A 14,874-nucleotide genomic window follows, 5' to 3' on the forward strand; every position below is an offset into this window, starting at 1 on the left:
CATTCCAAAGTCAAGGGGCCCTTATGGGGAAGGCATGACCACCTTTAGTTTTCAGTCCTGACTTTGGAACAGATAGGAGAGCCCTGCATGAGAATCTAAGGCTGCGAGCTGGCTCATGGGGAATTAAAATGTCTGTATTACAGCTCGGAGCCAGACCTGAGCGTGCTTTAAAAGTGATCAGTAAAATATTAAAGTCAATTCTAAAACGGACAGAGACCAATAGAGGGAAGCTAAAACTGGAGCAATGTGTTTATGTTTATTAAAACCAGTTAGAAGCCTAGCTGCTGAATTCTGTACCAGTTGGAGGCGAGAGAGCGATTTTTGATTTGTGCTGGAGAGAAGGGAGTTGTAGTTATCTAATCTTGAAAAGATTAATGCGTGAATGACTTTTTCCTTTTTCAGGGGGTGTGAGCATGAAGCATCAGTTAGTTAGTATCAGGACTGAACTTGGTTGAAAAATGTCACCCGGTGAAAACTGATTAATATGTAGTATTTTTAACATTTTGTTGTACTCAATGGGGTCTGCGTATTTATTTCATTTATTTATTTGTATCATTTGCATGAGGGTTAAGGTAGTGATTTATGCCACGCCATGCTAAACTGTATATATTGTAAAAGTTCATTCAAGTGCTTCATTTTACGAACAACTTCGCGCTGTACGCTGTCCCGGTGAAGTTTGTACCATATCGGCTCCCGTACAGAGGTGACGACGCTAACAGGAGTTGTGGATAGTTGGAAGTCACGCTGGAACTGGACCGACTCTACTGAAACTTTGAACTTTAAATCCTCGTGCTGGTCCAAAAATGTCCTGGTTTCTTTTGTTGCTGTCGTCGACAGTGTTGGCCTGCAGGGCTGCAGTCTGTCCGTGTGAGAGACCGGAGCTCTGTCTGCACATCCGACAGGAGAGAGACTTTGAGGTAGCTAACGGCGGTTAACGTCAGTTAACGTTAGTTTGTCAAAATCACGACCAACAACAGTGTGTTGTTGTTGAACCTCATCCACCATCAAAATACCCTCAACGCAATACTGACAACTTAGCTAGCTAGTATTTAAAGAGAACAGTAGGTGTGCATGCCTTTGGAGCTGATGCTAACTGACAGCGATCGATTAGTAGGTTATTGATGAGCAGTGTTCACGGTAAGATGGTCATTATGGCAGCCAAGCTGCTGCCACAGCCCAGACCTGACAAGTGTAGCTAAAATATTTCGAGATAAACGCATTGATTAATACAATCAATCCAAAAGAAACTCGTAGTATTAACTAAATATGTTTCTTTGCTGTCGATGTCGCATTTCGAAATCACATTTTATACGCTCAGTTATCAAACTTCCACCAAATTCTAGAAAAGAAAAATAAGAAATCGGTTGTTCTGTTGTTCAGACAGATTGAAGGAAATGGGGGAGAAGTTCCTACCGGGTGCTAAAAAGTACGTCACCAACCTCTTGTGCTCATGACTGTCATAAAACTGATGTCTTATGATAAAGATCCATAAAATGTTATGCACTGGTAGTAAGCATTAAACTGGCATAGTCACCTCCAGAGGATTGAATTTATCATGGTCGAGACATGCTAAAACTCATTTATTAAATCCTAAATGTCTACTCAAGGGACAGTGCAGACAAAATAACACCTCTTAAGCCATTTCATGACAAAGAAATTTACAAAGTGACAGGAAAGCATGAATGTATCGGTTGTGTGAAAATAAGCACTATTTACTGTAGTTCCAGTTAAAAGTTTCACGTCTAGATTGTTCCTCTGTATTCATGCACACAGTGTCTGTGTTTGGCTAATTGTCATGTGATATCTGAGAAGGTTCCTCTTTTTAAACACATATGGCCTCTTGGACTTTTGTTAGGTGTGTCCTGTTGCATCAAAAATTACACATCAAAGCGCACATTTAAAGAAAATAAACTTTTGTAGCTAGTCGATCATCAATAGTCAGCATTTTATAGTTGACAAATTCCACAAATAGATCTTTCTCAGCTGCAATCCAGTAAAATTACCACTTTTTAAATTTTATTTTGGTATCCTGATAATGATTTGTCTGAAAGTGTTTCCAAATGTTGGGTCAGAATATTGTTTTATAGAAGTTTCCCGTTTGGAAATGTGTCAGTCAAAAAAGGCTGAAAAGAAAAATATGATGGTACATAAATATGAATCAGAGCAGTTTAACTCGCAGTCATGTGTCCATGTTGTTTTCTGTGTTTCTCTCAGGTTTTTGTGTTCGATGTGGGTGGAAAGGCATGGAAGTCCTACAACTGGAGCATGGTGACAACAGTGGCAACGTTTGGAAAATATGACCCTGAACTCATGTGTTACGCTCACTCTAAAGGAGCACGGGTTGTACTCAAAGGTAGAGGGAGTTTTCGCACTTGGCTGCAATATGAATTGGTCATGATTATTTGACCTGCAGTTTTACAAAGGTCAGAGGCTAAATGTATAGTTTTGTTTTTGGAAATGCTCCCACTGTCTCAGTGAATCTTACTGTTCATTTGAACAGGTGACATTCCCCTGTCCTACATTGTGGACCAAGAGAACAGGACAGCGTGGATAACAGAGAAGGTCAACTTGGCCAAGAGTCAGTTTATGGATGGGATCAACCTTGACATTGAACAGTCAGTGGAGGAGGGCTCACCTGAGTATTATGCTCTGACAGATCTGGTGAAAGAGACCACGGAGGCCTTCCACAGGGAGTTACCAGGTTCACAGGTAAGACAGTGGTTTGATATCATTGTGTTGGCCATTTTCTTTTTCCTTTTCCTGTTAAATTCAGGGAAAGCCTCAGATCTCTCTATCACCCTAAATATGAGTTAACCAGGTTGGAAAATTAATCAATTAGTCAATAAAAGTACTGTTTCTTATCCTGATCTCTAGGTCTCATTTGATGTTGCCTGGTCACCAAAATGCATCGACAAGCGCTGCTACGATTACGTAGCCATTGCTGAATCCTGCGACCTGCTGTTTGTGATGTCCTATGATGAACAGAGTCAGATCATGGGCGACTGTATTGCAATGGCAAATGCCCCTCTCTCTCAGACACTGAATGGTTTGTTGTCCTGTAGTTCGGTGAGCTTATTAATGCAGACAGTACTCACTACCACATATGAACTGCCTGTTTTCTTTCTTTTAAGGGTATGACCAATATTTGAATCTGAGGATCGATCGAAAGAAGCTGGTGATGGGAGTGCCATGGTACGGATATGACTACCCATGTGTCAACCACACCCAAGTAAGTTACTGTTCAATTAAAATGCTACAAAGCTAAAATGTAAGCTGTTGATTTTTTTTACCAACATAACTTCAGGAATGGCAATTTCCCAAATTTATGACAAGTGTCATGACTTTTTTGACAGACATTCCTGGTCCCCAGAGGCTGAACATGACCATAGAATATGAGACGAGACAAAAGCTTTACATTAAACTACACTTAAGATTTTAATAATCAAGTAAGACATACATTTTCATTTACACATCTGGCGCATATTAATAAAATCAAAATGGAACATTGTGAACATGAAACATATCACATGTTTGACGTTGGTGATCCCCTTTCATCTAGCCAGCAGCAACAAGCAGTTTGACATTTTTGGAATTAGGTACAGACATTCATGATCCTCACAGTATTAATCCTAACAGTGATCCTCTGATCCTTTCTGCTAGCATCACAAGCAGGTCAAAGTTTTCACTAATGTTGAGAACATTTACTGGATGTATTGACACGTGATACAGACATTCATGGTCCCCAGATTATAGCTCTTAAAAGGTAATTCCATCTCTCTATAAAAGCAAAGAATCTGTCTGTCTGTCTGTCTGTCTGTCTGTCTGTCTGTCTGTCTGTGTTTGCCTCAAATATCTCTGCACATCAGGATCAGACTGACCTGAGAGCTTCCACATGGCTGCTGCGTGGTTCAAGGGTGTGCAGCACCACATTTGTTTGGACTACAATGATACTGTTAATAAATTATTTCATAAAGGCTTTACCAATTCCGCTAGCATTGCTAACTGTAGCCACCTTAGTCACGTGCGCACCAGAGCCAATCACTGCACACCATACGCGCGGACAACAAAGTGGAATCGGAATCTGTGGATGTTTGTGTGTAGCTAGCCCACCCCCACACGGCCCACTTCCCGAGTCGACGGACTGGACGCATCGGCAGGTCCAAAACCGGACTTAGGGTAAATAATGTCCACCACGCTTTTTTCGCGAACATTGCCGTCACGTTTGCTTTGTGTCTGGTGCAGGAAGAAACTTTTCACGAAAGTGTCCAAGCAGCAAGTTTGGTTGTTGAGGAACGGGACGTTGTGTGAGGGACGCCGGCGGTGATACAGACAGCGACTGAGATGGCAGGTTTTGAGAGTTGAGAGATTTGTGACATATAGTGTGTTTGGAGTGTATAGTTAGTGTGTAATGTAGTGTATTTGGTGTGTAGTGTAGTCGTTTTTTTGTGTGGTGAGTCAAAACGAGGAGACTGCTGAATGTGGAACAGGCAGGAATAAGCTGAGCTTGAGGCATTGCCTGTATTGAAATGCAAATAGTTACACATAACTTTGTAAATGTCAAAAACTTATGCGGAACTTTAGCAAACAACAATTAGTATTTGCATTATATCTAATGCAATTGGTTCATTAAACATTTTGTGGTTTTCACAGTAAAAAATGTAACTTTTTCCTACTCTGATTTTATGTTATTTTGTGATTTTAGGTCCACAGTGTTAATATAGTATGTCAAAATGTAAAAATAACTGTACAGTCACACGTGCGGTTGTGCGAAAATAATGACACCAAACAAGGCAAGGTAAATAGTTTTTAAGGTGAAATATAATGGTGAAATCAAAAGTAGTCAAAAACAGCCAATTATATCCCCGATGTCCCACCTTCAAACACAACCTCATTTGGCCATCCATGAAAAAAGCTACTTAACCTTCCACTTTTCTATAGGAATACATGCTTCCTACGGCCAATGCACTAGTTTCTTTAAACTTAGGCCGTTTAAATACATGTTTCGGTGTGTAAATGATTCATACCTCCCAAAAAATTTAAAATCTGTCCACATGGCTGCAGTGTAATCATTTGGTGCAACTCAAACTTTAAACGTTAGATCCAAAAAATTTTAAAATGTACCTTTTAATGACTTGCTAGCCCCTGGCTTTTCTACTTGCCCATCCTGAGGTTGACATTTGTGGTTTCAAGTGAAATAAATGTACTGCATGTCCACCTCAGGATGATGAAGATTCTTTCATGTTTCATCTAGCACCATCTTCTGGTCAAACATCATACCTGTCTTACACTTCAGTTTATTACCAAATGTATCATGCATGTGGTTAGCATTATAAATTCTGAATGTATATTAATGTCACATCACTGTTATTTATGTAATGTTCATTTCCCAGTTAATTCCTGCGGCCGAGACAGATGGGTGAGAGGGAAGGCGTTCGTATGTTGGTATTTTTTATTGGACTGGTTGACAATAAGAAAAACATAAAAGAACACCAGATTTTTGGTTTAATGCATTATATAAATAATTTCAAGGATCACTTTTGTTACTTTTCCCTTTTCTCTGTCACCCGTGCTCCTGAATGATATTTGTTACAGCAAATGTTGAAGGGAATGCATCCTTTACACTGATTTTACCGTTGCGGGATATTGTCATGTGTTCTGTCTTAAATGAAAACACAGATATCCCTTAATGTCTTCTCCACTACCAGGAGGGAACATGTTATATAGCCAAAGTTCCTTTCCGTGGAGCCCCCTGCAGTGATGCAGCTGGAAAGCAGAAAACATACAAGTGGATCATGAAGCAGGTCAACATCTCACTGTCTGGCAGGCTCTGGGATAATGAGCAGAAGGCTCCTTTCTTCAACTACAAGGTAAGTTGTCTTTATTTTATAGTTTAAGTCTTAATTCTGTTTTAATTTGCCTTAAAATGCAGGTGTAGGGTCTGTTTGATCTTAAATGTTTTATTGGTTTGCAAGGTGGGTGCCTATTTTACGCATAGTTTTTCTTTCTGCCAAGTTCAAGCTTGACTGCTGCAGGTAATTTTTCATGACTCAACAAATCAGGCAGGCATTTCAAACAGAGCTGTTTATTTCAAGTGTTGGTGTCCAACTGTGCTAACACTGTGTCACAAAACAAATCACCACTTCAAAAAAGCAATAAAACATTACTGCTGAGCGCCGTCTCGTTGGGTCTTAGTCTTCTCACACCACAAGATGGAGCCTTCATCGGTTCTCATTTTGTTTTAATTTATCTGCACTTTTTCCCCTCTCAGGACGACAAAGGACAAATTCATCAGGTTTGGTATGATGACCCACAGAGTATTTGTCCAAAGGCAGACTATGTGACATCTAAAGGTTTGAGGGGCATTGGCATGTGGAATGGCAACATCTTGGACTACAGCGATGAGCCTGTCGCCAGGCAGCAGACGGCGATGATGTGGAATGCTCTCCTAGGATGCTAGCTGGGATACGGTTAACACTGCTGCAGAAATTTACATTACTGTTCAGCCTGCCATTTGTTGCTAAGTCAATATATCCCTCTGTAGCGGTAATGGGGTGAGACTTCTCTCTGAGTTCAGGGACGCATACTTGCACTTCAGGGTTGATTGTGGCTTTTATTGCTGTTGTCTTTAAATGTAGTTAACGTCTCAGACATTCCTCTGTGCTAACAGAAGCAACTGTCATTCTACAACCAATCATTGTAACGTGACGGGCACAAACAGTGTTTTTGATTGAGCTTACTGAGATCTGTGCACTTTAAATTTTTAAGAATAAAACATTTTCTGAAGCATTTAAATTTTAGCTTTCTTCTTTTGTCAACTACCTTACAGCACCTGATACATTTGAGAAGTCAACAGTGTCAGCATCACTAACAAATCACATGGCATATTAAAGGGTAAATGCGCCTTTTGTGGCTCCAGAGGAAGCTGCATGTAATCTGATACATTTCCTCCAGTGATGTTACCTAGTGGCTCAGTTGCATTTTGGGAATAAAAAAAAAACAACATCTGGTTCTGCTGTAATGTTTTAGACCAGTGTAGGTTAGACTGCTGGACTGCTTTTCAAAACCTGAAGCCTTCATTACCCACAATGCAACTTAGCTACTGAGTGACATCCCTGGAGGCAGTTTTTCTGATTACACGCAGCTTCCTTTGGAGCCACAAAATTCATCTTATACTTTAGTTTGCACATACAGCAGTACTCCTTGAGACCTGTAAACACACTTTAATGTCTAAAATTGGTGGAGTTACCCTTTGAGTAAAAATAAAATGCAGAAAAAAGAACAGCACAAAAATACACAACTTGCGCACAAACAGTAAGCTGTGTAGAAAGTACAGCAGCATGAAATCAAACACATTCGACACAAACATGTAACAAAATCTATCTGGTCCCGGCCGACACCAGTCTTCACAGTTCTGTGTTTGCTCAGTTAGATGGAGGTGCTTTGAAGTTGTGCTCTGTCCCGCGTGGGGTTTCCAAAGCAGAGAGAGGCCGTGGGACCAGGATGAGAGGACTGGCTCTTCTTCTGGGCCAGCTCAGCCTTCAGGGCCCTCAGCTCTGTGGCGGCCTGTTTCCTCAACTACACAGCACAGTCATTGAAAAACAACACAGTTTGTTACTGTAATACACCAGATGGCACAGCAGCTGTCAGGCAGCCTAACCTGATAACCTGATAAAAGGAGCTCATGTTATACTTAAAGTAAAGATTAAAATGTGAGTGTTTTTATGCTAGCAGGACAAAAATCCCCGACGTAACAGGGTTTGTTGAAAGAAAACGTTCATCTGTGTGACTTTGGGTTTTTATAGAAATGACTGTTGAGTGTGAAGTGGATATGGGTCTTAAAATGTACCAAATGACTATATATATTTATTGTTCAAATATGCTGATAGAGTGTTGAAAGTGTTGTGAATTTTGCAAAGTATAAAAATAATAGATAAAAAAAGAAAAAGTGTCATTACCAACAAGTTAAATACTGCATGTAATTTCAGCTAACACCTGTTCTCTCTATCAAAACAAGACGTAAGCAGCGTGGGATAATGGGAATTACTGTCTATTGTAAAATGTAGTTATGTTAAATGCAGAAATGTTACATATTATATCAGTAGCTTCCATTGTTACGTGATAGACAAGAGATTGATAGATAATCAGTTACCTTTATCTCTGTTACCAGCTTCATCTTGGCGTCCTCTATCTTCCTCTTCAGGTTGTCTATCTCCTGGCTCTCTGTCATGATCTGAATGATGAGCTCATTCTGAAAGTCACAATCCTTCTTTTAGTGATTTATGTGACATTTGAGAATAATTCATCAAATATGAGTTTTATTAGCTGCCCTATCGAAACTTTGAGCCAGTAAGTTCTTCAATAGAACTTTTTATCAGACATTCTGTAAAAAAGAAAAAAAAAAAAAGGTATATTTGCAATTCAGTACAACATTTGGACTCTACTGAATGCAAGAAATGTAAAAAAAAAGAGTTTACCTTCAGGGAGGATCTGCCCTGCCGTCTAGGCTTCCCTCGGTTGTCTCTGGCCTGCAGCTGGTGCAAGAGCTTGTTATAAAATGTCTCCAGCTCTTGGCGCAGGTTTCTCAGACTTTCCTCCAGTGGTGCCGTGGCTTTCTTGGTTTCAAAATATTTCTTTTTCCAACTGTCACGAGCTATTGGAAAAAAAAACAAAAAACAAAAACATTTTAATGTCAACTTTTTCTTCATCTTCAGCTTATTGGCCAATGCAATTCAAACACCAGGTGATTTTGACATTTGCACTGGAATATGTATCCTTGAGTTGAATTAATTTCAACATTGCAACACAGTTATGTTGCAAGTTTTTGGAAGCACATAAGGAACAATTGTGAGGACCAAGTAAGGACTTAAAGGGGTATTTTTCCCTCACCTTGGTTCCTGCGGTGTCTGTTCTGAGCCAACAGATCTTTCCCCTTTCTTAGCAACTCTTGCCTCGTCCACTCCAGCTGCTTTCTCTCCTCCCTCACCAGCTTGATTTCCTCGATCAGTTCCTCTCCTAACACACACAAACCATTTCAGTTGTGCTAAACAAAAAATGTTTTGCTGATTGTTAATGCTCGGTTTGTGGCCATCATGACAGCTTACTGTTTGTCTGAAAGACAGAAGAGCTGGACGTTTTTTGAGTGGCCGTGGCCAGGCGTGCACCTGGAGGGGGAGAGGTGCACCGAACAGGCCGAGACAGCACAGCGGGACTCTCTGCCACCTAGAAACAAGCAATATATACAACAGAATGAGTCTTCTGAACATCCACATAGACTTTTATGTCTGTATTCCAGCTCTTTGTTCACTTCAAAGAGCTCACACACTTTAGTAGGCTTATCTGCGGACAGTAGAATTTGGACTAATCACCATACAACAAGAAACTGAACACTTCCTGCTCTTTCCTGTGAAAATCCTTGAAGAGCAGCTTCCTCAAAAGAAAAGACTGAAGGGGACATGGTGAGCTATATTAAAATTTAAAAAAAAACAAAAAACATATGTAACACAATACATTACTCCACTTGTTGGTTTATTCCTGAAGGACTTCAGAGCATCCTTTGATTTCCCGAGCCTGCAAACAGACACACTTGTTAGAACAACCAGCTGTGGTTGTGCTGGTATTCACTGCAGAGTACAAATGAGGCACAGCACCCATCTGTGAGAGAGAAGCCTGAATCTCTGTCCTCCAGAGAGGGGGCTTCTCCTGAATCTCTGTCCGCTCTGTTCCGTCTGTGGTGCTGTTTCTTCTTTCTGGAGCTTTTTTCCATCCCAGGGAACTCCTTCACCTGAGCTGAATCACCCTCACGCCGCTGTAAAGCTGCAGGAAAAGAGGAGCTTAAGAGAACTTAGTTTTGTGATGTGAGATCCAGAAGATTAGTTTTAAAAAAAAGGGGTGCTGATAGTGGCACATGTACAGGCCCTTTCCACCAATGCCTATATTGCCTGGTTAAAGGGGCAGTTCACCCCAACAGCAAAAATACGTATTTTTCCCCCTTACCTGTAGTGCTACAAATACATCTAGATTGTTTTTGTTTTGGAAATATTGTTTTTTGGGGATAGAGATGTCTGATTTCCTCTGAATATAGTGGAACTAGATGACACTATGCTTGTGGAGCTAAAAATGCAGAAAAATGCAGAGACGTGGTTACTCAAAGTAGCTACCACCAAGTCACCGTGCAAAAGAGTACAGGAATCTACTCACAGACGAGAGGCTTGTGCAGGATGAATACATTAATGGCTGAGCTGTAATTAAGTTAGCCTCTCCTCCATGAGTAGATGCACGTTCTCTTCTGTGTGGCGATGATACAGAGAGAAAATAGTTCCGACATGAACCCGCTACCAACAAGGTCTGTGGATGATGCTGAGCGGAAGGGTCATGATTTTGTGAAAGACATTTTGCTGTTCAGTCTTTGACAGCCATCTTTAAAACTCTGCCACTCACACCATAACAATCTAGATGGATAAACAGCCATATTGACCATATCATAGAATGCCAGTAGATCGGAGGCTACATGTTAAAAGACTCATTTTGTGTCTTTGAGCTTGTCCATTTGCCCGGAGTGATCTTCTCAGCGAAGATGAGCTTCACGCACATCCGCAGTGAGGATAGCTCAGCAGCAAAAATGGGAGAGATGACTTCCAAATCATGGCGAGTATCAGCAGAACTGAAACGAGCACTTTCATCACAGGACGCGCACAAGAGCAGATTATGGGCAAGGTGCCAGTTGAAGGCAGATAACCCATCACAGTAACAACAGACGATTTGTTCAACGACAGTGGATAACAGATTCTTCGTTGCAGAGAAAATGTATGAATTGTACCTTTAATTGCACCTTTACTCTGTGAAGCAGCCTGTGGTGCTCTTTGGCTCTGATGCTTCCTGGGGCAACATTCCTGCTCTGTCCACTCTAACTTGTTAGAAGAAAGACCCCCCTCTTCATTTTCTCCCTCTGCCTCTGAAGAACTATAGCTTTGCTCTGCATCTTCCTCCTCCTCCTCCTCCTCCTCCTCCTCCTCCTCCTCCTCTTCCTCCTCTTCCAGGCCGGGGGTGGGAGGTGGCTGATGGGAACACTGAGGGATGAGGGGGAATTTAACAGGTCCTTTTGTTCTTGCTGGCAGGCTGCACGTCTTAGGAGGGTGGTAATATGTCTGGTGGTCCGGGGAGCTGCTGCTGGTGTCTGGGGTGAGAGACTGGGAGCAAATGCTGCTGTTGCTCTCGACAAAGGGCAGCAGGTAGAGCTCTGGCTGCGGGGCCTGCAGACAGGTGACGACGAGACATCGAATGTTAAAGGACAAGTTCACCAAAAAAGATAATGCAGTCATTACCGACTCACATCTGGACTCATTTTAAAACATAAAAATCAACCGCAAAAAAAGATAAACTGGATACATACAGCTTTCCATGAAATCCCAAGAGATCCCTTTTAAAAGCCAAAATCTTCAAGTGTTAGTGTACAACCCGTCTGAAGTAAATAAATACGTTTTTTCAAAGTAATTTGGGATCTCGGGGCTTCATGAGACTCGGAAAACACCAGATATGCTGAATGGAGCCTTTTGTCACTTGTTTTTTTGACATTGTAAAACAAGTCCCCATTCTACTTTAGTTGTTTAGGAATATGCTGCAAAACTATTTTGCTGTGGAAGCTCCAGAAATGTTTTGTGGACTACAGAACATCTTCCCATCGCAATGGAACCGAGTGCATAATGACTGAATTTTCACTTTTGGGTGATCTTATCCTTTAAGCATCCGATCCGACAGATAAAGCCGAACTGCAGAGCTAAGAAACGCATGAGTCCGATCTAAAAGTACATTTGCGGAATCACTGAAGTTCATAACAAATTAAAGGAAAACATTTGCTGCGCAGATGGCAAACAAACACAAAATTTAGAGGTAATAGTCATTCTGTGGCTTGGTGCACACGAGGGTTTTTACAAATTTTGGTTACTTTGGAAACCAACACTATCTTACTATAAAGCAAGAATCTCTGTCTGTCAGTTTGTTACAGGCATATCTCCAGAACCGTCCATCCAATCTACTTCACACTTGCCAGGTTTGGTGCTGATGGCCAAAAGAAGTGCAGTGTTGAATTTGGTGCAATTTGAACATACAGCTGGACTCATATGTGATCCGTCTCATGTGATCTCATGGGGAAGCAGACCTAAACAGAATGGAGATCAGCGTGTAGCGACAACTTGCTGTGGTGACAGGTTGCAGTGAGAGACAAACTATAGCAGATGGTTGAAAGAGCCCGGATGAGTCAGGAGACACTTCATCTTCAGTGAGAACTTGAGGTGAGATTTTAAGTTTCTGTCAACAGTAGTATGCTAGCTAGAGTTAGCCTCCAGAAAAGTGTTTATTGCTGCTTGACGGCATGGTCAGCTGCTTCGGGAGGCATCTCTCATTGGTTGCTGTAATCTGGGTTAATATCAAACATCACTGATTACTGTAAGGGTGGGCATGATGAGTCTGTGAGCGGTTCAACACTCACATTATCAGCCAGACTGCAGGTTTTGAAAAGGCAATTATTATTATAACACGTATTATTAATACTACCATAAAAAAACAATCTCACTGAAAATTTAAAACATATATATATATATGGATATATGTAACATGGATGCTACATACATAGGGTGGAGCGAATGTTTTCACTTTCAGATCCCTCTCCTGTTTGCTCTTGACCTGTAGTAGAAAAGAATTTTCTTGTTGTAAGAGGTGTGACAATAAAATCTGAGTTCACTCTCGCTCTCTCTCTCTCTCTCTCTCTCTCTCTCTCTCTCTCTCTCGCTCTCTCTCTCTCCACACACACACACACTTTACACGCTCTAGTGTTGGAGCTTGAATAGTGAACTTGTTAATCAAACGGCCTGCATTGTTTCCCCTCGACGGTCTGCCCCGTGAAACACAACCAGCCATAGAAAATAAAACATAGTAAACAGCCAGCTGCTCTCACCAGTGCCAAACTGCGCCCCACACATTTCAGGAAGGAGAATTTGTCGACGCTCCTCTCTGCGCCGAGAAGAGCTCCGAGCTCGCTCCTCAGAGTTTTCAATGTGGTGTCAGGATAAACTCTGATACCAAAGTGAAGAAAAGAGGACATGTTTAGATAACATAGGATCAATTGACTTTTAGACAGATACGTTTTCACACTGAAAGCACAGGAGAGGCCACATGAAACAGTTTCTTCTAAACAGAAACACAAATGTTTAAGCTGTTATCAAGCTTTAAAAGTATGATATATTTCCTCATGTGCTGTGCTGCACTTTGCAAACTTTAAGCTACTGACACTTATTTTGAGACTTTTTGGTTTCCCTTAAATAAATATAGGAGAAAACATTTTTTCTTCACAGTATTTGTCTGACGCTTGCCTTTACTTGGCAGATAAAAACTGGCCAAGAAAATCATGGACATCTCTCACTAAAGGGGATTTATTATATCATTATTTTACTTTAACTTAAATGTACGTATATCAAAACCCTCTGAATGCAGTTTATCATTGTTGGTTAAAAAGAAGAATTGGAATACCTGATAACAAACATTCCTAATCAGTGCAACAAGGTCTTTCAAATATCTTTCCAAAGCATATATATTTAGCCTTTGGATGTGTGAAACCAAGCTACAGTTTAGAACAAATCATTATCATCTTCTGGCTTTAACATCTTGAAACAAGTTTAAAACATTGGAAGTAGTTTCACCTGATGAAGCCAGCTGATATGAAGCTCTCTATGGCTTCAGCAGGGACTTTATTGAGCTTCACATCCCACTGGTCGTCTGGCACATACAGCACATGGAGCTCCACAAACTGAACACATACAAACAGATGACAACACTTTTTTCATTGAGGATATGTCTTTACAAGTAACTCTAATTCCATTCCATTACTCGGCGTACCTTGCAGCTGGCCGGTCGACTGCCCTCAGGATACCTCACTGACTCACAAGACAGCTCCATTATCAGTCCAGCTCGGATTAAGGAGCAGCAGAGACAGCCTCACTCAGACACGAGGGTTAGATTTCCGTTTAGTTTATTTGCAGGAAGCCTGTGGAGGCGTGGACTGCCAAGTAACAATCTGGTGTAATCAAACACAGTCAGTCGTCCAGCAGAGTTTCTTTTATGAGAGTGCCAGTGGTGGTTGCTCCGGTGCTGACGATGACAACTAGAGGTGGAAATGTCTTGCACCCATGAGGTAGGTATAAACAATTTATACACACACTATTTCATGAGATATTTTTGTGTTATTTCTATTTATTCTATTCTATTTTTTAAGTGTGACTGCTGTTGTTGTGGTCATGGGATTTTATTTAACTTTGATCCATTAATATCTGGACTGAAGGAATAATGTAGTTTTAATGAAGTAAAGCTGCACATGACATTGTTTATTTTTTGTTGTTGTATTGTTTTATAGCTCATCTGACTACTTTACTTCAAACACAATTAATTAATAAATTAACAAAATCATAACTGCATGGGAAACAGGGTTTTATGTCAAGATTTTCTTTTATGGCTGGTTATGCTGTTCAGTGTGATGACACATTTTCACCACTAGATGTCGCAGTTCAATATGTGCTGATGCTGCATTCATGTGCACTAGAAGTTGTAAAAGTTCGAATTTATTGACAAGAAATTAGTTTTTTTCCCCTTAAAAGCCCAGCCGTGTTTTTAAGTTTAGGTTTACTTTGACCAGAAGACACAACTAGGACGTCTACAATCGATTACAAAGTTGAAGTATCGGAGAATTTTCAGCTAAAATGTGAACCAAAGCATAATACAGGCAATACATTTCCCTCTCACCGCTGTGAATTTAGATAGTAAATATTTCAGTCAGGCTCCAATTAAAAACAGGTTACTTCTTTCACATGTACGTGTTGTCATTTGTTG

At 40.8% G+C, this 14,874-nt stretch overlaps 2 protein-coding genes across 3 annotated transcripts; one reads left to right on the top strand and one right to left on the bottom strand.

Moving 5' to 3' along the window:
• Nucleotides 1-675: 675 nt before the first annotated feature.
• ctbs (chitobiase, di-N-acetyl-) lies at nt 676-6,792 on the top strand. 2 transcript variants are annotated; one of them, XM_037114336.1, is made up of 7 exons: nt 676-917; nt 2,215-2,353; nt 2,501-2,709; nt 2,875-3,046; nt 3,132-3,229; nt 5,706-5,867; nt 6,269-6,792. In XM_037114336.1, the coding sequence occupies exons 1-7, from the start codon at nt 804-806 to the stop codon at nt 6,455-6,457; spliced, it is 1,083 nt and encodes a 360-aa protein (XP_036970231.1). In that variant the 5' UTR covers nt 676-803; the 3' UTR covers nt 6,458-6,792. The 2 variants fall into 2 exon arrangements, with proteins under 2 accessions (XP_036970231.1, XP_036970232.1); XM_037114337.1 differs by lacking the exon at nt 676-917 and adding an exon at nt 982-1,137.
• Nucleotides 6,793-6,931: 139 nt separating this feature from the next.
• On the bottom strand, nt 6,932-14,827 carry spata1 (spermatogenesis associated 1). Its single transcript, XM_037114335.1, has 12 exons — nt 13,888-14,827; nt 13,692-13,798; nt 12,950-13,067; nt 12,625-12,678; nt 10,817-11,249; nt 9,648-9,813; nt 9,513-9,567; nt 9,102-9,219; nt 8,887-9,012; nt 8,475-8,650; nt 8,150-8,248; nt 6,932-7,575 (listed from the first exon to the last, which is right to left on the bottom strand). The coding sequence occupies exons 1-12, from the start codon at nt 13,945-13,947 to the stop codon at nt 7,426-7,428; spliced, it is 1,662 nt and encodes a 553-aa protein (XP_036970230.1). The 5' UTR covers nt 13,948-14,827; the 3' UTR covers nt 6,932-7,425.
• Between the last annotated feature and the right edge of the window lie 47 nt (nt 14,828-14,874).

Source organism: Acanthopagrus latus, chromosome 11 (genome assembly GCF_904848185.1).
Source record: "Acanthopagrus latus isolate v.2019 chromosome 11, fAcaLat1.1, whole genome shotgun sequence".
Taxonomy (NCBI): Eukaryota; Metazoa; Chordata; class Actinopteri; order Spariformes; family Sparidae; genus Acanthopagrus; species Acanthopagrus latus.

Bases quoted from the DNA above. Each gene is read 5' to 3' on its own strand.
- spata1 (XM_037114335.1), bottom strand. From the start codon at position 13,947: ATGGAGCTGTCTTGTGAGTCAGTGAGGTATCCTGAGGGCAGTCGACCG. The intron at 13,799-13,887 runs GTACGCCGAGTA...GTATGTGTTCAG, and splicing joins GTCGACCGGCCAGCTGCAAG to TTTGTGGAGCTCCATGTGCT. The intron at 8,249-8,474 runs GTAAACTCTTTT...TGTGACTTTCAG, and splicing joins AGGGCAGATCCTCCCTGAAG to AATGAGCTCATCATTCAGAT.
- ctbs (XM_037114336.1), top strand. From the start codon at position 804: ATGTCCTGGTTTCTTTTGTTGCTGTCGTCGACAGTGTTGGCCTGCAGG. The intron at 2,354-2,500 runs GTAGAGGGAGTT...TCATTTGAACAG, and splicing joins AGCACGGGTTGTACTCAAAG to GTGACATTCCCCTGTCCTAC. The intron at 2,710-2,874 runs GTAAGACAGTGG...CCTGATCTCTAG, and splicing joins GGGAGTTACCAGGTTCACAG to GTCTCATTTGATGTTGCCTG.